The following is a 25,956-nucleotide window of genomic DNA, read 5'->3' on the forward strand; positions in this document are numbered from 1 at the left end:
TACGACGCTGAATGTTTTATAACCATTCGTGGCTTGCCTTGAAATCATCAATGGATGACGAACTTCCAGGTTGCCTCTTAACGATATCCGAGTGAAGTTGCCGTGTTTTCTCGGGAATAGAGGAAAAAAAGTCGGCTGCCATTTCCAGCACCTTGTTAGGAGTCGGCTCTCGTCGTTCGATTTCAGAGATCTGGCTCGTTCGCGAACGGGACATCACTTATTGTGGCACTCCGTGTGTTTCCCGAAAAATAGTTTGGATGCCAAGATTATATTCTCGTGAATTTAACTTTCGTAAGGCCAAAGGTTTGTTAGCTAAAGAGTTCGTAGATGAGAAGGTTTCTTCAGCCGAAACCTTCTCATCGATGGACCACTCCTGTACGACTAAGAGCTTACACAGACGTAAAGAGTTCGTAAGCTGAGGTATCACCATATTTAATTATCTGAATGAACTGAACACAAGGATGCGGGTCTGGAATGAAAACCTGCTTACAAGCATTGATAAATTTAATGGATTCTGTTTAAAGGTCCACCTCTGGCAACAACATGTGCAACATTCCAACGTGGGGATGTTCCCACTGACAGAGAAACAGCAAAGTCGCACTGCTGAAGTGTGTAAAGTAATATGTAAACATTTGAAAAGTCTTGAGGGGAAGTTGTCATTGTACTTCTCTCCGCTCCATTCTCACCTCCACGGAATGATTTGACTGGGTTAGGCACCCATACAGCTCAGCATCAGTTGTTGGAAAAGACATGACTTTAAAAGATGAGGAGGAACTAACTGAACTGAAAGAGGAAGATTTGCTGATCTTCCTTTGGACAGTTTTTGGTTGACTGCTGCCACAGAGTTTTCCTATTCTGGCCAAAAAAAGCTGTCGTGTCTTTGCTCCCACTTTCCACAACATATCTGTGTGAGCTGAGCTTTTCAATCTTAACTCATATAAAATGTAAAAACAGGGAGAGACTGAGGGCTATTGAAGAGGAGCTTCGTGTGTGTCTTTCTTCTATTCCTGCCATAATATCAGCTTTGTGTTCGTCTAACCAAGCCCAGGTTTCACACTGACTGTATATAAATAAAATTGAGAATTTAAATTAAGAAATTATACTGTAATTAACTCCTTCACTGCCATTCGCAAATTCATCTACTGCCCAAAGACAGATAGGCTCCTGTGCCCCCCTTGTCAGGATAAAGCTGATTGTAAAATGTATGAGTGGAAAACTGAATGATATTGAGTAAATACAAAGTTGCATTTAAACCCCGCACGAGTTGATGGGAGTTGGAGTTAAAAATGGACACTCATCATAGAATTGTTCAAAAATAGTCAACCTTCTGTTATCACCTGCCTTAATAAATGTAATATCTCAATCTCGTAGTTGACCCACTAACAAACAGCTGACTTTTTAAAAAAAATCTCCTTTAGACACACTCCAGAAAACATTTCCAACGTATCTAGAGAGAGGTCTGTGTAAGCTCTCAGTCGTACAGGAGTGGTCCATCGATGAGAAGGTTTCTTCAGCCCTCATCTGTACTTCTTTGAAGTTGTCGGACGTTTCGCTTCTTATCCAAGAGGCTTTGTCAGCGAACTAAAATTTGCTGGTAGTTCTAGAGAGATTGAACATGGATTTGCAGTGATATCTGCAGTCTGCGGGTGAATGGCTGCATGACTTGAGGGGCCCACGATGAGAAGAAAGGAGCGTTAGCGCAGAGCGCTGGTGTATATGTGGAATTGTAACGGCTTGGGATCGAAGCAGATTTACTTGGGACAGGAGATCTCTTTTCGTCAATGGATGGTACAGATTCGTGTTTTCTTTCAACATGACGTGCACATTCCACCATGAATCAGAATCAGAATCAGAATACCTTTATTCGTCCCGCAATGGGGAAATTTGCATGACGTCCCTGATCCACTGGTGAAAGGGATGCTTTGGTCCTCTCCTCTTTCATCTAGAACTGCTTCATGTAACAAAGAGGGTACAGAAAGTGCTGAAGAATGAATGACTCTCTGTGTCTTTGTGTTGTCATATTATTAGTCTTTTGTTCTTTTGACTTCTAGATGGCGGCGCGAGAGTGGCCGCCTTTCCGCCAGCTCCTGTATTTTGTTTTTCTACTTCCTTATTTCCTTTCATCGTCCTTTCATAACTTTGCTGTTGCGAAATGTAAATGTATCCACTGTGAGACTAATAAAAGTAAATCCAATCCAATCCAATCCAATGAAATCCTATGCAAAACCTTGCAAAAGTTTAAAGTTACATTTATTCTCTTCATTATTATGTTCGCAGTGTGATCCCACATTTTCCTCCATTACATTTACTACCTCCATAAAAAAATCCATCCATATCAATTTTACTCTCCCCAACACTCTTTACCCTTACGAACTCTAATTGTAATTATGTTGATTTAACTTGGACACATGCGGCTCCCTCCGTGCCATTTGAATAGGAGCTTATTAGTCTGAATATCTTTTTATATTTATTTATTCCCATTTCTCAGCGTTCCTGTCGGCATTTCCAATTACTCTTGTCGTATGGCTGTAATTGCTTCGATGCTAATGGCTGCAAGACAATTGTGCTAAATGAGGTGAGGCCAAGAGGCTAGGAGCCCGAATTCATTAAGAGCTAATGGGATTTTATATGGGGGACTGAAGACACAGCTCATCAAAAACCGATGGAAGGAAAACAAAACAGATGGAGGGGGAGAGCTAAAGCAGCAATATTCTCACTGAGCTCGGCAAACAAAAAGCACAGTTTACTCTTCCCCTTCCTCTATTTTTAAAGAAATATGATGTTTCAGACATCCTTTTTTTTAATGAATTAATTTCGACTCAGAAATAAAATGCCTCTGACTTTTTTTTGATAATCTGACATTGACCAAATGTATGTGAATGGAACAAAATAAGTGTAGTTGCAAAATACAAAACGCACACAGAATAATTGGGTTCATATTTCCATTCAAAATCAGATTTGTCCCATTTGAATCCTTCCAGGGACGAGTTATTACAATGGCCTACTTAGCGCTGAAATTGTTTCTTCAGCCGTCATCTGTACTTCTTTGAAGGTGTCGGACGTTTTGCTTCTCATCCAAGAGGCTTCGTCAGCGAAATAAAATCCCCCCAACCTTCGAGCAGGGACCTATCAGAGTAATATATATATATATATATATATATATATATATATATATCGGTTATATCGATAGTACTGCTTATTACGATACTATTTATATGAACTCAAGGAGAAAATTACATGCCCGCAGGATCTGATATATCGATAGTCCGGTTATATCGATATTTTTTCCGACTCCCGAGAATATCGATATAACGAGACTTTACTGTATATATATATGTGTGTGTGTGTGTGTGTGTGTCTTTTCTCTTTGTCTTTTCTGTAATACCGTACAATAGCTATCTGGATGACTGGCTAGCTATCTAGTTGGCTAGCTATTAGCTATCTATGGTTTGCTTTCTATCTATTTGTCTTACTATTCTATTGGATTGGATTTGCCTTTATTAGTCTCGCAGTGGAGAAATTTACATTGCACAGCAGCAAAGTTATGAAAGGAATGAAAGTAGAAAAACAAAATACAGGAGCTGCTGGAAAGAGTTAGAAAGTTGAGTTACTTCCGGGTTGAGTGAATGCTGGCACGTGTGGCTGCCGCTGCTCACCCACAGAAACAAAAATTATCCTGTGACTGCAAGGTGACCTTGAGAGGTTTGAAAGGCGCTTATAAATGAAATGTATTATTATTAACCAGATCGGGACCAGCTGCAGCCCAAGATGAGCAGAATGGCTAGTATTTTTTTAATATATATTTTTTAAATTAACTAACAAACGAAAAAAAATACAAATAGATAGCTTAGGGGTGTTAAACAGGGGCTGAACGGATTTCTGATGGGGGTGGAGCAACTCTTAGCCCCAATGTAGAGCACATTCATGCTGAGATAGCAAGCATGGTGTTGAACTTTACTTGATTGACTTTTATTTGTGTTATTTTTTTCTGACACTTTCATTCGATTATCCTTAACATAAAAGTAGAGGGACTATTCAAAAAACTAACATTTTGAGAACAGAGCTTATATTTTTTTTTACCATGAAATAAATGGATGGTTTTAACTCCAGCAAAATGTTAAGAAAGACATTTATGAATGTGTCAGACACTTTCTACATACAGTATTGTCTGATTTATATCACTGTTTTGGCTATTAATAAATAGTTGCTGATATCTAGTATGTTTACAGAACATGGCATTCTCAGAACTAAATTTCAGCTTTTTGCACCCACCCACCCACCTTCCGTGCAAAGATGAAGCAGTCTGAGTTTGTGTCATGATCACTGAGAATTCATTACTGTACACTATTGGACAATAAGCTTGCAAGACAAAAAGCACAGCTGTGACACATGAGCCGCGATTGTGTGTTGGCTGAGTAAGTGAGAGGAATGCGTGTCACAGTGTGTGTATGTGAATGTGAGTATGTTTGCGTTCGTTTGTGACCGTGTGTGCGTGTGTTCAATACTGCAGTTCTTTTTAGTGTGGTATAGCACTCTCCAGGGTGCAGCGGAACTGATCAGGACTTGAAATAAAGTCTTGTCTCACTCCCGAAGCCCGTTCTATGCACAGAAACGATGGCCAGCAACTGATGCTTCTCCACTCGGATGAGGCTCTGTAGAAATATTTACTAACATCATCATACTGTACCTTTTTCATCGAAGGGAAAACATGCATAATGCACAGGCAAATCCAATAATCAATGATCTTGCGACATAAAAGTAGCATTACAGGTGTGCTTGTGATGTCACAGAATGAACGTAAAGGTACATTTATTGCAGGAGGAATTGAACTTTTTATCTTTTTTCCACAAATCTTGCTGTCTCGCTGCATAATACACGTGAATGCGCACATGGACTTCGGAATGGGTGGTCTGGCCTGCTTCTGCTGGTTCATCGCAGATCGGGTGAATATCCCGGCTGCTCGCCGAGCCCGACGACAGCCACTCATCGGAGCAATCCGGAGTCACCCGACAGATCAAGCTCATTTAGTTGTGCAGCTACACTGCCATTCCAATGCTGTGGCAGCGTAGACTGCTCGTAATTGTGACTAAAATGCTTCGCCATAATCGCTGTTCTTTCCTCTATTAAAACAAAGGAAGACACGCCTCCCCCGTGTTCTTCATGGGGTGATCGGAGGCTGCTTTTGTTTTGTGGAAGAAAGCGCCACTGTTTCCCCCTCATGGGAGGGAAATGTATTACCTGCAATTCACACACACGATAGCCTAGGACCCTATCTTCACCCTCCCGCACAAAAAGGCTCAACCCAGATGAACTCGGGAATGGCGCTCCATGTCATATTTTCAAAAATACATTTGCGAATGAGTTCAGGATAGTGGTGATGTGATCATGTGTGGGGGTGTGAGTGAGTAGATGGGCGGCGGCTTTCTGGATGTAGTTTACTGAGGAGTTTGAAGGTTGTACCATAGATGATGCAATTGCGGTAGGCAAGGCGGGAAGTGATGAAGGCCTGGATGCGGCGTTGAAAGATATTGAAGGGCGTTGACGAAAAGTGTTTTTGAGGTGAAAGAATGTGGTTTTGGTGATTTGGGTGATATGTTGGTCGAAAGAGAGGCTATTATCAAATAAGGTTGCGACAGTGAGAGGAGGGGAACAGGGTGCAGTTGTCGATAGTGAGATTAAAGTTGGAAGCAGTTTGGATGAGGGATAGAGGACTGATTGTGAGTAATTGAGATTTAATGCAGTTAAGAGTGAGAACATGTGTTTTCATCCAGGATTTGATACCTCTGAGGCAGTTTGACAGGGTGGAGGGGATTATTTGTGTAAATGATTTGGTAGAGATGTATAATTGCACGTCATCAGCATAACAATGGAACTGGAGTAATTAAAACCTTCACGAGCAAACCATTTGTGAGTCACCTCAAGTCACTGGTATGCCTTGGTGACCTTAGTGATGTATTTCTAACCAATAGGGGTTTCTGTGTGTTGGAGATAGGTTGAACATTGCTCATGATGTCAGGTTGAGTTCAGGTTTTTTTGATGATGGTGGTTACAGCTGCCAGTTGAGTGGCAGCTGAGAGCAAAGAAAGACACTGATAGAGATACCAGAGGTGCCAAACATCAGCTGCTGGTTGACAGAACAGTCGCACAAGACTGCAGGTCCCAACATACCAACCTGCGCACAACCTGCATTGATTACAACAAAGCCTATGACTCGATGCCACACACAAGGATTAATGAATGCTTGGAGTTGTATAAAATCAACAGTACCTTAAGAGCCTTCGTTGCAAACTCGATGTGGAAAAAGACACTTGAGCCAATGGCAAGCCGCTTAACCAAGTGTCCATAAAGTGTGGCATATACCAAGGTGATGCACTCTCCCTACTGCTGTCCTGCATACCCTCATCCAAGTAATCACCAAAACAGGCTATGGATACCGCCTCAGGAATGGAGCTACGGTCAGTCACTTCCTCTACATGGAGGACATAAAGATGTATGCTCGATGCGAAAGGGACAGAGACTCCCTGATCCACACAACCAGGATCTACAGCAGTGACATTGTGATGTCATTTGGGCTGGAGAAATGTAGTCGGATGGTGACTAAGATGGCCGAGGTAGTCCACACTGTAGGGGTATCACTCCCTGAAGGGGATAGCAAAAATCTAAAACAGCTACAAGTACCTCGTTATACCACAAGCCAATGGCAACCTCGAACTAGCAACAAGGAAAGCGACCACGGCCAAATAACTCCAGCAGGTGAGGCAAGGCCTCAGAAGCCGGGTCAATGGCAAGAACAAGACCCGGGCAATCAACAGCTATGCCCTGCCATTGATCAGATACCCTGCAGGTATAATAAGGTGGCCAAAGGAAGGGATCCACGTATGGTGGGTTCCATCCCAAATCCAGCACTCTGAGACTGTACACAAGCCGAAAAAAAAGGAGGCCAGGGACTAGTGAACATGAGCGAACAACACGGATACTGCGCAGAACCCTCAAGCTTCCTAGCCTCTGGTAGTGGACCCGAGCTAAAAATTGGGGACGGATGCCATTTTTTTTTTTTAATATATATACAGTAATTACTTGCTACTTCACGGTTTGATTATCGCGTCCATTAGTCCTGAAGTGTCCAATACGTTTTTTGCCATTTAATTTGTAGAATTATTAGCTTTGAGCTAATGACCTAGCGGGCTGATTCAAATGAGGGTGTTTACCTGTACCCAACATAGGCTAGTATCATCCAATCAAAATTGCTCTTGGAGCCAACATAGGACAGTATTATCCAACCGAATTTGCTCCTGGGGCCAACTGCAGCCCGAACAGGTAATGAGGAGTGAACAATCGATCGACGGATTGATGAAACATGCAAGAATATTTTAATCTGCGAGCCAGACGCAATCATCAAACCGATGGCTCTCGAGCCATCGGTTCTCGACCCCTGCCCTAACAGATATTACTGCAGAGATAAAAATAAAGAATTGTTGCAATTACATCTCTTGAGAAGTGAGAGCCCCATTCTTTTTTTGCAATAATTTCTTCATAATATGTTTTCCTCTCTTTTGAAGTCAGCAATTGAAAAGGAAGAGGGGCTGGCAGCCTGCACAATGTATGGGTTTTATGTTTCTATGCAGATATATCAATTGCTAGCACCCCTTACCCCGCCCCCCAAAATCACTTGCAGCTCCTCCGCTTCCTTTCAAGTCATTTTAATTAAGTCAACCACTGTGGCATGGAAAGCAATGCTAATTGGATAAGGTTTTTGGATGTCATTTACTCGAAATGACACTTTCCCTCCACTCTCTGGCAAAGGCTTACCGATCTTTCTCCGCTCACTTCGTTCTGTATACTCACACACAAACAGCTTTGTGTGTGATGGGATGCATCCCTAAATGCAGAGGAACCTTTACTTACAAATGTCTCTTCATATGGAATTTTCTCTGTGTCTTTGTTTTGTCATATTGTCTCTATGCTGTCATATTATTTGTTATTTAGTTTTTTTTTTTGTTCTTTTGACTTCAAGACGGCGCCGCGAGAGTGACTGCCTTTCCAGCAGCTCATGTATTTTGTTTTTCTACTTTCATTCCTTTCATCACTTTGCTGCTGTGAAATGTAAATTTCTCCACTGTGAGACTAATAAAGGCATATCCAATCCAATCCAATCCAAGTTACGAAACACCCCAACAGGAAAATATTGGCTCTAGTTAATGGGTTTATTTTGATCGTTCGTCCCTGGTTCATTGCTTCTACGGGCATTGATGGCATATGATGGTTGAATCAGCAGGAAGCCAGGTGTGGGACAGAATAAATTAGTTTAATCTTGATGACAGCAGAGACATTGCGGTGTCGGCTGAGGAGGAAGCATAAAGAGAGAGCGAGATAGATGGAATGGGAGAGCATTTATTTGGCGCACAAGGTGTGACGCGATAGGATGTGACGTAATGTAGATGCGACATCATCCAAAGGAAGGCAGGATATGACGTATCAGGAATTCCAAAACGTAAACAAAGATTAGAAAGCAATGTTTAAAGATGTTTCGTATAGCGAATTACCTCAACACTAGTTACAAAACAAATTTCATATCATGAAAACAGTAAAAATACAGTATGGGCTGCTAATCGCAGCTCCGAATTAGTTCATGGCAAAACAGCAGGCAAAAAGACTTGAGATAGAACATACATCAAAGACGGCAAAAAACGATGAGGATGTCAAAAGTTAAATGACCATAATTTTGTATTCATTGTTCTTTGCTCTTTTTTATTATTATTTTTTTTTACAACACTTGTTTTTTTTTACGTAATGTTATTATAAGATGTATTTGTTCCATATTTTATTGGGTTTTTATGCTTTCTAAATGTTGGGGTATCTTGGAACGGATCAGGACATATTAGAGGAAAATGTATCTCAATTTGCAAAATATCCTAGTCAAGAAATTTATTTCAGAACCAATTCATTTATTAAATAGAGGTACCACAGTAATCAATTTTAACGTACATTAAAATTAGTTTGATATGAAAAAAGTTCAATGGAGAGTTTATTTTCTCAGAGTTTCACTCTGGGTTTGATTTATGCCTGATTTGTTAGTATGTTGTTGAGGTATACATTTTGTACCTCAAAACCCAATTTCTTCAGATCCCAAAGTAATTTTTTTGCGTCAGAAAAATCAGAATCAGAATCAGAATCATCTTTATTGCCAAGTATGTAGAACACACAAGGAATTTGTTTCCGGTAGAACACGCTGCACTAGTATCGTTGTCAAAAAAAAAGAAAAACTGCTAAGTGGCACTATACAGTTCCATTTTGGCTACTGTTGAAAGAGTTCAAAGAGTTAATGGCTTGGGGGAAGAAGCTGTTTAAATGTCTGCTGGATTTGGTGCGCATGGATCGGTAGCGCCTGCCTGAGGGGAGTAGCTGGAAAAGGTGGTGGGCAGGGTGCGGAGGGTCCAGTAGGATTTTCCGCGCCCTAGTTTGGATTCTTGCAGTGTGCAAGTCCTCGAGAGTGGGTAGGGCAGTACCAATGATTTTTTCCGCCGTCCTAACTGTCTGTTTAAATCACTCACTATTCCAAACGTTTTTCTTCACACTAAGATCAAACTTATACACACAAAGCAGTTTGCCGTTTCACTGTGTGTTTTTTGATGGGTAGTAGTAATGTTACAATGATTGGAACTTTCTTCAGTGAGGATTTTGGCCATAACACATGTTGAGGTTTGAAGGAGGAGGAGTGGGGAGAAAGAATTACTCTTTCAGTCAGTTTCGCCTATGCTCTGATTTAGGGGGCTAGAGTGGGCCACCCATCCAGCCAGGCGCTCAGGGGAGATCCAATGTCCTTTTGTGCTAAAATAATCTCCAGATGTCCTGCCATCTGAAAGGAGTGGGCGGGGTTGATGTTTGGGGAAGTAAGGCATGCAACTGCTTTTCAAACTCTCTGGATTTGTATTTTGAAAGGTGAGTGAAGTTATCCTCTCACCAAACAAATATCTGTTTCAACAGTTGCAGCAAGACATATAATGTGAAATGCAAAACTGATATTCACTGTTCATGTCACAGTAATAATCAAGTTATATTCTATTCTATACGATACAAACATGCAGTTTTTTTAGGTCTGTTTTTTTTCCAGAGAAAAAAAAGAAGAGTGGGTCTCCACAGTGGCCTTGATGATTCCACAGTGGAAAGTCAGTATAAAGGGTTGTTCCCACCTCAGACCACTCATTTTCCTACCCTCCCCCGCCCTGCAAAAACCCCACAGAACATTCACGTCTAGAAACATGAGGCTTAAAAACAGCTTCTATCACCTAACTAAAATAATTTGCACATTCCCCAACAACTCCTACCCAAACCAAAAGGAATAGTTAAAGACTACATGATGCAATATAATCTATAATGAATAAACCACTTTCAAGAGTGTCTTATCCAACAACTGCAGTACCCAAAATGTAAAGAATCACACACATATCACTTACATATACATGTAGATTTTCTCCCAAATGTATGTTGTGTTGTTGTGCGCATACATTGTTTTTAATAAATGTATTTTCCTTTACCTTAGTGCAGAAATGATACAAATTCCAATATTTGACAGGGAAAAAAATGACAATAATAATAATAATAATAATAATAATAATAATAATAATAATATAATAATAATAAATAAATGATAACAATACATTTAATTTATAAGCGCCTTTCAAAACTCTCAAGGTCACTTTACAGTCATAGGATACTTTTTTTCTGTGGGTGAGCAGCGGCAGCCATACGCCCCACCGTTCGCTCAACCCGGAAGTAACTCAAATAGAATAGTAAGACAAATAGATAGAAAGCTAGCTAACAAACCAATAGATAGCTAAGAGCAAGCCAGCTAGATAGCTAGCCAGCCACCCAGATAGCTATTGTACAGTATTACAGAAAAGGCAAAGAGAATTGACTTAGCACAATATTTCTTACTAATGTTTACATAAACAAAAGTCAAAAGACCAAAAAAACTAAATACAGTGATACCTTGGCTTACGAACTTAATTGGTTCCCAGACAGAGTGTCTAAGGCGAAAAGTGTGTACCAAAAAAATATTTCCCATAGGAAACCATGAAAATAAAAATAATCCATTCCCAGGTCCCCATAAAAACTAATTTTCAACTAAATGTGCCGTAAAACTACACAAAATATACCTTATTTAATGTAGAATAAATGTGCTATTGTGTTGTAATGAAAGAAATACACTGCATTGTATCATAAAGTCATTTTATTTACATTTGTGATGGTCGTTGATGGCTTGATGCAATGGGATGGGAGGAGGTCGGAATTGCTGTTTGGGAGTAGAGCCACATTCCATAAGGCCTGCAATTAAAGAAATAAACTGTACTGTATAATAAAGTCATTTTATTTGCCTTTGTGATGGTCTTTGATGGCTTGATGGAATGGAGTGGCCGGTTTCATCAGCATTAAACACCTGATGAGGAACGTAGCCCTCTTCTTTCACCATCTTGAGGAATGATCCCTTGTAGGTGCTTTCTCTGCGATAATTTTACCTTGTTCCTCATCAATTGTGTTGCGTTTAGCTGGGTTGGTAGCTTTTTGCATCAAGTGTACAGATGGCTTGTGGGGGTTATTTGTGGCGCCTGATTAATGGTATATTTAAACCTTGCAGTCTACACTGCCTTTGAACTATCAAAGTTGAAACGAGTCCACATTTCACTGTTTTCTATCCATTTTCTCTCTCTCTCTGTCGTCTGGCTATCTATTTAATGTTTGCAGCTCTGTGTTTCTGTAACCCCCCGCACCCCCACTGCTACGTTCTTGACCAATCACGTGGCTTTAACCGAAGACTGGGGGCCGGGAATAGTGGACATAAACAAGTCGGCTGCCATTTTCTTGTTAGGAGAACGGGCTCGAACGACACATCACTCATTGTGGCAGCTCCGTGTGTATCCCGAAAAATAGTTTGTATGCCAAGGTTAAATTTTCATAAATTTAACGTTCATAAACCGAAAAGTTCATAAGCCAAGGGGTTCGTAAATCCCTATATATATATATATATATATATATATAAAAATCCTCGTCTCACCCACCATGGGTGGTGTCTGTCCCCATTTCAGCTCGGGTCCTCTACCAGAGGCCAGGAAGCTTGAGGGTTCTGCGCAGTATCCGTGCTGTTCCCAGCACTGCGCTTTTCTGGACCGAGATATCCGATGTTGTTCCCGGGATCTGTTGCAACCACTCGTCGAGTTTGGGGGTCACTGCCCCAAGTGCTCCGACCACCACAGGCACGACTGTCACCTTTACCTTCCAGGCTCTCTCCAGCTCCTCTCTGAGCCCTTGGTATTTCTCGATTTTCTCATGTTCCTTCTTTCTGATGTTCCCATCACTCGGGACCGCTACATCCGCGACAATGGCTTTCCTTTCCCCTTTATCTATGACCACGATATCTGGTCGGTTGGCCATTACCATCTTGTCAGTCTGTATCTGGAAGTCCCACAGGATCTTTGCTCGGTCATTCTCTACTACCTTGGGAGGTGTTTCCCATTTTGACCTTGGGGTTTCCAGTCCATACTCCGCACAGATGTTTCGGTAGACTATGCCAGCCACCTGGTTATGGCGCTCCATGTAAGCTTTCCCTGCCAGCCTCTTACACCCTGCAGTTACGTGTTGGATTGTCTCAGGTGCCTCTTTGCACAACCTACACCTTGGGTCTTGTCTGGTGTGGTATATCCCTGCCTCTATGGCTCTGGTGTTCAGGGCCTGCTCTTGGGCAGCCAGGATGAGTGCCTCTGTGCTATCCTTTAGGCCAGCCCTCTCTAGCCACTGATAGGACTTCTTGAGATCAGCCACTTCTGCTATGGTTCGGTGGTACATCCCGTGTAGGGGCTTTTCCTCCCATGATTGTCCCTCTTCCAGCACCTCATCCTCTGTTCCCAATTGACTGAGACATTCTCTGAGTACATCATCCGTTGGAGCCTTCTCTTTGATGTATTCATGGAGCTTGGATGTTTCATCCTGGACAGTGGCTCTCACACTCACTAGTCCCCGGCCTCCTTCCTTACGGCTTGTGTACAGTCTCAGGGTGCTGGACTTGGGATGGAACCCTCCGTGCATGGTGAGGAGTTTTCGGGTCTTAACATCCGTGGTCTGAATCTCTTCCTTTGGCCACCTTATTATTCCTGCAGGGTATCTGATCACTGGCAGGGCATAGCTGTTTATTGCCTGGGTCTTGTTCTTGCCATTGAGCTGGCTTCTGAGGACTTGCCTCACCCGCTGGAGGTATTTGGTCGTAGCCGCTTTCCTTGTTGCTAATTCGAGGTTGCCATTGGCCTGTGGTATACCGAGGTACTTGTAGCTGTTTTCAATGTCTGCTATTGTTCCTTCAGGGAGTGAGACCCCTTCAGTGTGGACTACCTTTCCCCTCTTAGTCACCATCCGACTACATTTCTCCAGCCCGAATGACATTCCGATATCACTGCTGTAGATCCTGGTTGTGTGGATCAGGGAGTCTATGTCCCTTTCGCTCTTAGCATACAGCTTGATGTCATCCATGTAGAGGAGGTGACTGATCGTAGCTCCATTTCTGAGGCGGTACCCATTGCCTGTCTTGGCGATTATCTGGCTGAGGGGGTTCAGTCCTATGCAGAACAGCAGTGGGGAGAGTGCATCACCTTGGTATATGCCACATTTGATGGACACTTGCGTTAGTGGCTTGCCATTGGCTTCAAGTGTGGTTTTCCACATCCTCATCGAGTTTGCAACGAAGGCTCTCAGGGTCCTGTTGACCTTATACAACTCCAAGCATTCATTGATCCATGTGTGTGGCATCGAGTCATATGCTTTCTTGTAATCAATCCAGGCTGTGCACAGGTTGGTATGTCGGGACCTGCAGTCTTGAGCGACTGTTCTGTCAACCAGCAGCTGATGTTTGGCACCTCTAGTATCTCTACTAATGCCTTTCTGTGCTTTGCTCATGTATTGATCCATGTGTCCACTTATCTTAGCCGCAATGATGCCTGACATGAGCTTCCATGTTGTGGAGAGACAGGTTATTGGCCGATAGTTGGAAGGAACTGCACCCTTTGAGGAGTCCTTCATGATCAGGATTGTTCGCCCTTCGGTTAGCCATCCTGGGTGAGTCCCATCCATCAGCAGCTGGTTCATTTGTGCTGCTAGGCGCTCGTGGAGAGCTGTGAGTTTCTTTAGCCAGTAGGTGTGGACGATATCCAGGCCTGGTGCCGTCCAGTTTTTCATACCTGAGACTCTTCCCTGTATATCTGCCGCTGTGATGGTAACTGGGTTCTGTTCAGGGAGGTTGCTGTGCTCCTCTTTCAGAGTCACCAGCCATTGTGACTAATGTGGGTAATGAATCTCGTGGCTCTCATGGTTGCTCTTGTAGCCAAGCATGTCTAGGATCACTGATGCTGAGGTGTATATCAGCTCATTGGTTTCCGTGATCGTTCCGGTCGGGATCGTTCTCAGTGCTGCATTCACAGTTTCCATGAGACTTTCAGGTGGTACTTCACATAGCCGTTGTAATCGGTGCCTTCGTTGCCCAGTTTTCATTCTTGCCATGATCTTATCTCTCAGGTCATTTGCTGCCTCGCTCAGCATTTCATTTATTGGGGCTGGCTTCCCAATCTCATTATTCATTGGGGCTTGCCTCCCAATCTCTGGTTGAACCTCTTCCTGTGATGTGGCAGCCTTGGGCCCTTCACCTCGGAATTTGTGTTGTACCTCATCAATCTCAAGTTGTGATAGCAATTGCCGTTTGTGGATATTGGAACACTGAGCTACTAGTTGTTTCGTGGTCAACCGTGACTGTGGGTTTCGAAGTAACCATTCAGCCCCCATTCTCCGCATGTAACCCCTCTGACTAGGGTTGCTTGAGTAGTAGCATTCCAACAGAGCCATGTTATCGCATCTCGTCCATCTCCGCTTTGTTCCAGTAGCCCATTTTTCATCAGGGTGCTCTGGTTCCCCAGCACCTGACGCAGACCTTGTTTGGCCGGGCGACGTCTGAGCCGGCATGTCATTCCATTTATTGTCTCTCATCATTGTATGAGGTAGGCATTAGCGTGAAGGGTCTTGCCCAAGGACCCACACTGGATGATGTCATTGTGCTCATTTTCTCTGCCACAAGTGGGATTCGAACCCTCGTCTCCCATATGCCAAACCGATGCATTATCAACTGAGCTATCCAGCCGCTATATATATATATATATATATATATATATACACTGCAGAATCTTTGCCTAGCCTGATACAATGAAAGGAACTAGCACCCAAAAGGAAGGGGACTAGCCAAAAATAAAACAAGACTCAAGCATGACATGACTCATGACTCATGACACAGGAGACAAAAGGGCTTGCTAGGTTTCATATGTTTATCTTGGGCTGCAATCTTCTTCTTTTGCTTTCGGCTTTTCTCCTCACGGGTCGCCACAGCGAATCAATGTCCTCCATCTATCCCGGTTTTGTGCATCCTCTTCTCTCACACCAGCTACCTTCATGTCCTCTTTGACCACATCCATAAACCTCCTCTTCGGTCTTCCTCTCGGTCTCCTGCCTGGCAGTTCAAGGCTCAGCATCCTTCTCCCGATATAGTCACTTTCTCTCCTCTGGACATATCCAAACCATCTCAGTCTGGCCTCTCTGACTTTCTCTCCAACATCTCTAATATGAGTTGTCCCTCTAATGTACTAAATCCTGATCCTATCCAACCTGGTCACTCCCAAAGAAAACCTCAACATCTTCAGCTCTGCTTCCTGTCTTTTCTTCAGTGGCACTGTCTCCAGTCCAAACATCATGGCTGGTCTGACCACGGTTTTATACACTTTTCCTTTCATCCTAGCTGAAACCCTTATATCACACATCACACCTGACATTTTTCTCCAGCTGTTCCAGCCTCCCTTGACCCGCTTCTTCACCTCTTTTCCACACTCTCTATTGCTCTGGACAGTTGACCCCAAGTACTTGAAATCATCCACCTTTTTGTCTCTTCTCTCTGTAGCATCACTCTTGTACTTGGATCCCTCTTATTCACACACAAATAACCCGCTTTGCTGCGACTGATCTTCATTCCTCTCCTTTCCAGGGCATATATCCACAGCTCTAGTTTCTCTGCCACCTGTTCCCTGTTCTCGCTACAGATCACAATGTCATCTGCAGACATCATGGTCCAAGGAGATTCTTGTCTAACATCGTCTGTCAGCCTGTCCATCACCATAGCAAACAAGAAGGGGCTCAGAGCTGACCCCTGGTGGAGTCCCACCTCCACCTTGAATTCCTCAGTCATACCGACAGCAAACCTCACAACTGTCTTACAGTCATGATACATGTCTTGCACCGCTCTCACATACTTTTCCGTCACTCCAGACTTGTTGGAATAACCCAGTCAAGAACACCACCGCCACCTCTCCAAGACACTTCCATACCTCGATTGGTAAATCATCAGGCCCGAGTGCCTTTCCCCCCTTCATCCTCTTCAGCGCCCTCCTCACTTCATCCTTGCTAATGCTTGCTACGTCTTGGTCCACAACATTCACGTCTTCTACTCTTTGTTCCTTCTCATTTTCCTCATTCATCAATACTTCAAAGTACTCTTTCCATCTTGCCATCACACTACTGGCACCTGTTAATACATTGCCATCTCTATCCTTAATCACCCGAACCTGCTGCAGGTCCTTACCATCTTTGTCTCTCTTTGTCTCGCCAGCCTGTAAAGATCAGCCTCTCGTTTGGCCTTTGCCACCTTTACTTTAACCGTGCGCTGCATCTCCATGTACTGCTGTCTACTTTCGCCCGTCCTCTCAGTGTCTCACGTCTTCTTTGCTAACCTCTTTCTCTGTATACACTCCTGCACCTTCCCATTCCACCACCAAGTCTCCTTATCTACCTTTCTTCCACTCGATATACCAAGTACTTTCCGACCTGTGTCTCTGATTATGTTCGCTGTAGTTTGCCAGTCATCTGGAAGGACCTCTTGCCCACCCAGTGCTTGTCTTACCTCCTTCCGAAATGTCATGCAACACTCTTCCTTTTTCAACTTCCACCATTTTGTCCTCACTTCAGCCTTTGGTTTCTTCATCTTCCTCACTGCCAGCGTCATCCTACACACCACCGACCTATGCTTTCTCGCTACACTCTCACCAACCACTACTTTGCAGTCACTGATTTCCTTTAGATGGTGCCGTTGACACAAAATGTAGTCTACCTGTGTACTTCTGCCTCCACTCTTATAGGTCACCCTATGTTCCTGTCTCTTCTGAAAGAAAGTATTCACAATAGCCATTTCCATTCACTTAGCAAAGTCAACCACGATCTGTCCTTCAGCGTTCCTCATCTGGAGTACAAACCTGCCCATCACCTCCTCATCATCTTTGTTTCCTGCGACAACATGTCCATTGAAGTCTCCACCAATTACAACCCTCTCACTTCTTGGGATGTTCTGTATGACTTTATCAAAGTCCAACCAAAATTTATTCACAAACTCCTCTTTTAAGATAACTCCAACTCCATTTCCCTTTCTGTCTTCACCATGATAGAACAACCTAAACCCTGACCCTAAGCTTCTAGACTTGCTCCCTTTCCACCTGGTCTCCTGGACACGCAGTATGTCTACCTTCCTTCTCTGCATCATGTCAACCAGCTCTTGACCTTTACCTATCATTGTGCCTACATTCAAAGTTCCTACTCTTAGTTGTATACTCTTGGCGTTCCATTTCTCTCTTTTCCTCTGGGCACACCTCCCTCCTATCCTTCTTCGACCAACAGTAGTCCATTTTCCACTGGCACCCTGAAGGTCAACAGTACCAATGGCGGCCGTTGTTAACCCGGGCCTCGACCGATCCAGTATGGGATTCAGAGGTTTGATTCGCATATTTGTTTTGGCAATTTTTTTTTACGTCAGATGCCCTTCCTGACACAACCCTCTGTATTTATCCGGGCTTGGGACCGCCACAATAAGACACTGGCTTGTGCCCCCTTGTGGCTACATTATATATTGGGCCGCAATATTCATTTGAAATATGAACAGCAAGAACAGGGATATACCCGTTATTCAAACCACTTTTTCCAAGTCTCTGAAATTACAACCAAGTCTTGTAAGCGCTGACATACACAATGCTTAATGGATCGACTCAGTGTTCCAAACATAGTTGTGTGAACATGGGTGGATGAATAAATGATACCAGCATGAAATCAATGCGTGGTTTCTTGAGGAGTAGATTATTGGGAGGGAAGGCTGCCAGAACAGGTTAATGAGGTGGTCTGGGATTGTCAACAGCATTCCCATTCTCCTATATGTCAAGCTATGTTAACCCTGGAGATTTGTAGCCCAAAGACCTCAAATGAGAGAATATTTGCCTTTGCCAAAGGCAATTTATTAAGAGAGTTAATGCAATATTTTTATTTGTATTAATATTTTTTTGAAACTAACATTCAACTCTGTGTTTAACCGCATTCCTTTTCGTGAATGTAATTTTGTAACACCACTGATCCTTTTGAACCCAGTCTCAATGACATGCTATTCCTTCCACTGAGTTGTAAACCAGCTGCGTATACTCATGAGGGTTGCGTGCATGTTTTAGCGAATCTCACGTCATTGGGCAGTTCCTTTTTTGTACTTTTTAAATTCTATTTCATACTTGCCAACTTTACCGATTCAGGCTGGAGGCTGGAAACGGTTTTCAACTCTACCTCCCGCATGGTTCTTGATCGATGATTTCTCCGGCTAATACCTTGTTTACAGTGATGTTAACAGTTTACATGTGACGTGACATAGCTCCTTTTAGGGACGGGGTTATGCCTGCTTACTTGCCTGCGAACAGTCAGCAAAGCCATTCAGCGATTACTCATACTCAGACAAAGCCATATCAATATTTTGTAGCTGAATTAATGCCCCCTGTACTTTTCAACCATGCTCTGTGTGGTGACCCACAGCTTAGTTCTTAAATCAATACTGCCGCTGGTTGCTATGGAAATCTGGCGGCGACAGCCCAGCAGGGCAAAGTGTTTACATTGAAATAAATAGAGCCAATAAACTGATGGCAGTTGTTGAAGGAATAATGATGCATGAATATTTTATTCTTAACTTTATTATTATTAATTTACCGTAATTACCTGACTATAAGCCGCAACTTTTGTCACAAGCTTTCAACCCTGCTGTTGATGCAACGAAGCGGCCGATTTATGCATTTTTTTCTAACGATCGCCATGGGGCGCTTGAGCACTACAGATAAGAGTGAGACAGGGTAAATCTATGTGCCAAGGAAGTTTAATGTAACTTTGCGTGTTAATCGTGCATTTAAAGAGGCCCTCCGAGTTGAATGGGAGGCTTGGATAACCAGCGGCGAGAGATCATTTCCCAAAACTGGCCGTGTGCGAAGAGCAACTTTTGCACAAGTCTGCCAGTGGATTCTGATAGCATGGTGCAGTGTGAAAAAAATCAACCATTACCAACACGGGTTTCGAAAAGCCAGTCTGCTGCAATGCTCCGGCTATTTCTGCTCTTTTTACTATCCACAATGCTTGCTTTCTTCACAACTGAGTCCCGATTGGTTTATGATCGCCAATCTCTGCTGTTCCTTCAACAACACGTCGAAGATTCGACCGGGGTTTGGCAACGCGGTGGTGAGAATATGTTGGCTCCGTTCTTGGCAAACATCCCGGCGAATCTTTTCCGTGTTCACGCGCCCTTTTCAGGGAAGTGCCACCACCATAGTTGAAAATGTAGAGGTTAGCTCGTGAAGGTAAAACATGGCATCCTATGTTCCCCATTATCTGAGAAATTCTCTGAGTACATCTTCCGTTGGAGCCTTCTCTTTAATGTATTCATGGAGCTTGGATGTTTCATCCTTGACAGTGGCTCTCACACTCAGTAGTCTCCGGCCTCCTTCCTGACGGCTTGTGTACAGTCTCAGGCTGCTGGATTCGGGATGGAACCCTCCATGCATGGTGAGGAGCCGCCGGGTCTTAACATCCGTGATCTGAATCTCTGCCATTGGCCACCTTATTATTCCTGCAGGGTATCTGATCACTGTCAGAGCATAACTGTTTATTGCCCGGGTCTTGTTCTTGCCATTGAGCTGGCTTCTTAGAACTTACCTCACCCGCTGGAGGTATTTGGTCGTAGCCGCTTTCTTTGTTGCCAGTTTGAGGTGGCTTGTGGTATACTCAGGTACTTGTAGCTGTTTTCAATGTCTGCTATTGTTCCTTCAGGGAATGAGACCCCTTCAGTGTGGACTAATTTGCCCCTCTTAGTCACCATTCGACTACATTCCTCCAGCCCGAATGACATCCCGATTTTACTGCTGTAGATCCTGGTTGTATGGATCAGGGAGTCTATGTCCCTTTCGCTCTTTAGCATACAGCTTTATATCATCCAAGAAGAGGAGGTGACTAATTGTAGCTCAATTTCTGAGGCGTATCCATAGCCTGTCTTGGAGATTACTTGGCTGAGGGGGTTCATTCCTTTGCAGAACCGCAGTGGGGAGAGTGCATAACATTGGTATATGCCACATTTTATGGGCACTTGCGTGAATGGCTTGCCGTTGGCTTCAAGTGTGGTTTTGCACATCCTCAGCGTGTTGGAAACGAAGGCTCTTAGGTTCCAATAGACTGTTTACACCTCCATGCATTCAGTGATCTATGCATGTGGCATCAAGTCATAGGTTTTCTTGTAATTAATGCAGGCTATCTACAGGTCGGTATGTCAGAACCTGCAGTCTTGTGCGACTGTTCTGTCAACCAGCAGCTGATGTTTGGCGCCTCTAGTACCTCTACCGATGCCCTTCTGTGCTTCGCTCACATATTGATCCATCTGTCCACTTATCTTAGCCGCAATGATGCCTGACATGAGCCTGCATGTTGTGGAGAGACAGGTTATTGGCCGGTAGTTGGATTGAACTGCATCCTTTCAGGGTTCCTTCAAGATCAGGATTGTTAGCCCTTCGGTTAGCCATCCTGGGCCAGTCCCATCCACCGGCAACTGGTTGATTTGTGCTGTTAGGCGCTCATGGAGAGCTGTGAGTTACTTTAGCCAGTAGGTGTGGACCATATCCGGTCCTGGTGCGTCCAGTTTTTTATATCTGTGAGAGACTATTTCCTGTATGTCTGCCACTGTTATGGTAACTGGGTTCTGTTCAAGGAGGTTGTTGTGCTCATCTTTCTGTCACCAGCCATTGTGCACTACTGTTATGTGCGACCTCCTTCTCCCATATGCCTTTCCTTTATCTTTCTGTTTTGAGCCTCGAAGGGTCTGCCCTGCTGTTAGAACTCTACCACTGAACATACACTTTCGTAGGTTGTGTTGCGAACAGTCTGCTTATTTTTCTGGTCTCAATCTCCTTCATGTACCTATTTCGGTGAATTGACACGGCTTGGCGCCTTTGTTTTGAGTTCTTCAGGTATGGTCATCTGGATGTACCTCTTGAGTATTGGCCTTTCTTTCACACCTCTTTCGGCCTGCGTCAATTGACTCACATCTTTCTGACCCGCCTTAATCTTAACCTTCAACCGGTAACGTATCTCATGGCTCCCACGGTTGCTCTTATAGCCAATCATCTTCAGGATCACCGATGCTGAAGCGTATATCAACTCATTGGTTTCCGTGATCGTTATAGTAAGGATGGCCCTCAGTGTTGCATTCACAGTTTCCACGAGACTTCCAGGTGGTACTTTACATGGCCATTGTCATGACCTTATATTTCAAGTCAGTTGCTGCCTCGCTCAGCATTTCATTCATTGGGGCTGGCTTCCCAATCCCTTTTTCATTCTTTGGGGCTTAATAATAATAATAATAATAATAATAATAATAATAATAATAATAATAATACATTTATTTATAAGCAGCTTTCTGAACACCCAAGGGCACTTTACAATTTAAAGAACAATACACAGAACAATAAGAGTTAATGGCTTGGGGGAAGAAGCCATTAACTTCATCTTCCCTCAAAGAGTTAATGGCTTGGGGGAAGTTAATGGCTTCTTCCCCCAAGCCATTAACTCTTTGAACAGTAGCCCAAATGGAATTGTATAGTGCCTCTTTGCATTTTTTTTGCTGATGATACTAGTGCAGCGTGTTCGACCGGAAACAAATTCCTTGTGTGTTCTACATACTTGGCAATGAAGATGATTCTGATTCTGATTCTGATAAGACCATAAATAAAATGATAAATAATAAAGGTAGACATCAACATTAAACTTAGTCGCGAGGACATTAAAGAAAACCAACTAGCCTTTTTGGGTTGTAAAGTAATTATAAAAGAGGACATGGCGCTAGGGCGGCCCGGTAGCCGAGTGGTTAGCACACCGGCTTCACAGTGCAGAGGTCGCCGGTTCGCGTCCCGGTCCGGCCTCCCTGTGTGGAGTTTGCATGTTCTCCCCGGACCCGCGTGGGTTTTCTCCGGGTCCTCCGGTTTCCTCCCACACTCCAAAAACATGCATGGCAGGCAGATTGACCACTCCAAATTGTCCCTAGGTGTGAGTGTGAGAGTGACTGTTGTATGTCTCTGTGTGCCCTGCGATTGGCTGGCAACCAATTCAGGGTGTCCCCCGCCTCGTGCCCGAAGACAGCTGATATTGAGATAGGCTCCAGCAACCCCCGCGACCCTAATGAGGAATAAGCGCTACGGAAAATGAGATGAGATGAGACATAGCGCTAAAAACAGAACTATTTAGGAAGGTTACACAGACTGACCAATACTTACTTTTCGATTCGAACCATCCTCTACAACACAAACTAGGATTTATCAGCATAAGGCTAAACCAGGCGTCGGCAACCCGCGGCTCCAGATCCGCATGTGGCTCTTTCACCCCCCCCTGCTGCGGCTCCCTGCGGCTTTAGAAAATAAATAATAAGTATTTAATCAATGTATATTATTTTAGTTCGTTCATTTTTAAAATGTAATTCTAAATTTGAAGATCATGATGATTATAAATAATACAAAATAAAACATTTAATTTTTTTGTCGCTCATAATATACGTCACAACCATCGACAGTGGACGTATATCCGGTCACAACCGCCAAATTGCGCACGATTTCTTGAATTTTTCGATCCCCCCATATATATATATATACACTACGTATTTTCAATTTCGGGAAAAATTTTATAAACAAATTCATGGTTGTGCTATGGGCTCACCAGTTTCACCCATAGTGGCTAATCTTTACATGGAAGAGATGGAGAAACAGGCCTTCACATCCTTCCCAGGGACAAAACCTAGACACTGGTTTAGATATGTGGACGATACTTTTGTCATAATTAAAACACAAGAAATTCAATCCTTTACAGATCACCTCAACTCTGTAGACTTCAACATTAAATTTACTCGTGAGGACATTCAAGAGAACCAACTAGCCTTCTTGGATTGTAAAGTAATTATAAAAGAGGACAGAGCGCTAAAAACAGAAGTCTTTAGGAAGGCTACGCACACTGACCAATACTTACTTTTTGACTCTAACCACCCTTTACAACATAAACTAGGAGTTATCAGAACCCTCCAGCATAGGGCTAAACTAATACCAACGAGCACTGAAGGTAGACAAAAGGAGTCAAAACATATCAGGAGAGCACTCACTAACTGTGGGTACCCTCAGTGGTCATTCAACAAATGTCAGAAAGAAAGAATAGCGAACGAAACCAATAATTCTCAAGATTCAAAAAGGAGAGGAGTAGCAGTACCGTACATTGCAGGAGTTTCGTAAAAATTACAAAGAGTCCTTTGGCAACATAATATTCCTACTTATTTCAAACCGATAAACACGTTAAGGCAAAAATTAGTGCATCCAAAAGATAGGCTACCAAATGAAAAACAAAGTAATGTAGTTTATTCCATACATTGTAAGAATGAACATTGTAAAGAGCAGTACATTGGGGAGACTCAACAAATTCTCAAAAAAAGACTTTATCAACATCGCAGGGATAATACTAGTGGGCCTCAATCGGCAGTACATTTGCACCTAAAAGCTAGCAACCACTCATTTGACGACAATGAGGTTAAAATCTTAGCGAAAGAACATAGATGGTTTGAAAGGGGGGTAAAAGAGGCGATTCTTATAAAACAACAAAATCCTTCATTAAACCGGTCTGGTGGGGTGATGTTCAATTTGGATCGTTCATACAATAGCCTGCTTAGGCAAAACAGGTTAGGCAACTTTCGCAATGCTGATGAGGGTCGTTATGCTGATGAGGTGATACCGGGGGGAGTGGGGGTAATAGGTCAGTCGTTAGTCAGGAATGTAGGAACAATCAGTGGGGCCACAGGGAGGGGTCCCCTGCCCCCCCAACCTGAGAGTAGGGACCTATCATAGCTGTGTCCGGCGCCACCATGTCTGGACATTAGGGATATATAAATGGGGCCGATACGATCAGGCAGACTTTAGTTCGCTGACGAAGCCTCTTGGATGGGAGGCGAAACGTCCGAAACCTTCACTTTTGTACAGATGACGGCTGAAGAAACCTTCTCATCGATGGACCACTCCTGTACGACTGAGAGCTTACACAGACGACCATTACAAATGTAAATAAAGTGACTTTATTACATAGTGCAGTGTATTTCTTTTATTACAACACAATAGCACATTTAATATACATCGAATAATTTATGTTGTGTGTAGTTTTATGGCTTATTTAGTTGAAAATTATATTTTATGTAGCCCTGGGAAAGGATTATTCTCATTTTAATGGTTTCCTATGGGAATTTTTTGGGGGGATACACATCGGATACAGCGTGTAAGGTGAAACACATTACACACTCTGTCTGGGAACCAATTAAGTTCATAAGCCAAGGTCTCACTGTATATATAAAAAAAAATCCTCGGCTCACCCCTCATGGGTGGTGTCTGTCCCCCATTTTTAGCTCGGGTCTTCTACCAGAGGCCAGGAAGCTTGAGGCTTGTGCGCAGTATCCATGCTGTTCCCAGCACTGCACTTTTCTGGACTGAGATATCCGATGTTGTTCCCGGGATCTGTTGCAACCACTCGTCGAGTTTGGGGGTCACTGCCCCGAGTGCTCTGACCACCACAGGCACGACTGTCACCTTTACCTTCCAGGCTCTCTCCAGCTCCTGTCTGAGCTGGCTTCTGAGGACTTGCTTCACCCGCTGGAGGTATTTGGTCGTAGCCGCTTTCTTTGTTGCTAGTTCGAGGTTGCCATTAGCCTGTGGTATACCGAGGTACTTGTAGCTGTTTTCAATGTCTGCTATTGTTCCTTCAGGGAGTGAGACCCCTTCAGTGTGGACTACCTTGCCCCTCTTAGTCACCATCCGACTACATTTCTCCAGCCCGAATGACATTCCGATATCACTGCTGTAGATCCTGGTTGTGTGGATCAGGGAGTCTATGTCCCTTTCGCTCTTAGCATACAGCTTGATGTCATCCATGTAGAGGAGGTGACTGATCGTAGCTCCATTTCTGAGGCGGTATCCATAGCCTGTCTTGGCGATTATCTGGCTGAGGGGGTTCAGTCCTATGCAGAACAGCAGTGGGGAGAGTGCATCACCTTGGTATATGCCACATTTGATGGACACATGCGTTAGTGGCTTGCCATTGGCTTCAAGTGTGGTTTTCCACATCCTCATCGAGTTTGCAACGAAGGCTCTCAGGGTCCTGTTGACCTTATACAACTCCAATATATATATATATATATATATATATATATATATATATATATATATATATATATATATATATATATATATATATATATATATATATATATATGCGCCTTATTCAGCGGAAAACACAGTATGGTTTTCCACCGACCAAATGCCTTATTATTGTTAACTGTAAATTCCACTCATACAAAAGCACTTCAATTGCCATTAGAAAAATGGGATGCATTGTTTTGAATTAAATTTAATTGAAATCAATAAATCTATTTTTGAAAAGATTCGCATATTGTCATCAAGCTTTTATCTCCAAATCCAAGATGGCGCCCGAGTAGGCAGCCTCAGCAAGTGCTCTCATGAGCCTTGCTTTTTTTGG

General features: G+C 43.2%; 2 protein-coding genes across 4 annotated transcripts in view; one reads left to right on the top strand and one right to left on the bottom strand.

Annotated features, from left to right (window-relative positions):
* The window catches only part of pknox2 (pbx/knotted 1 homeobox 2), a 164,436-nt gene that overhangs the window by 57,545 nt on the left and 80,935 nt on the right, over positions 1-25,956 (top strand). The gene's annotated exons all lie outside the window — the stretch shown is intronic.
* On the bottom strand, positions 14,320-15,167 carry LOC148886038 (uncharacterized). Its single transcript, XM_089017669.1, has one exon. It carries the CDS (start codon positions 15,022-15,024, stop codon positions 14,320-14,322), a length of 705 nt encoding a protein of 234 aa, XP_088873795.1. The 5' UTR covers positions 15,025-15,167.

Source organism: Hippocampus bargibanti, linkage group LG16, assembly GCF_051943395.1.
Source record: "Hippocampus bargibanti isolate YZ-2025 linkage group LG16, ASM5194339v1, whole genome shotgun sequence".
NCBI classification, from domain to species: Eukaryota; Metazoa; Chordata; class Actinopteri; order Syngnathiformes; family Syngnathidae; genus Hippocampus; species Hippocampus bargibanti.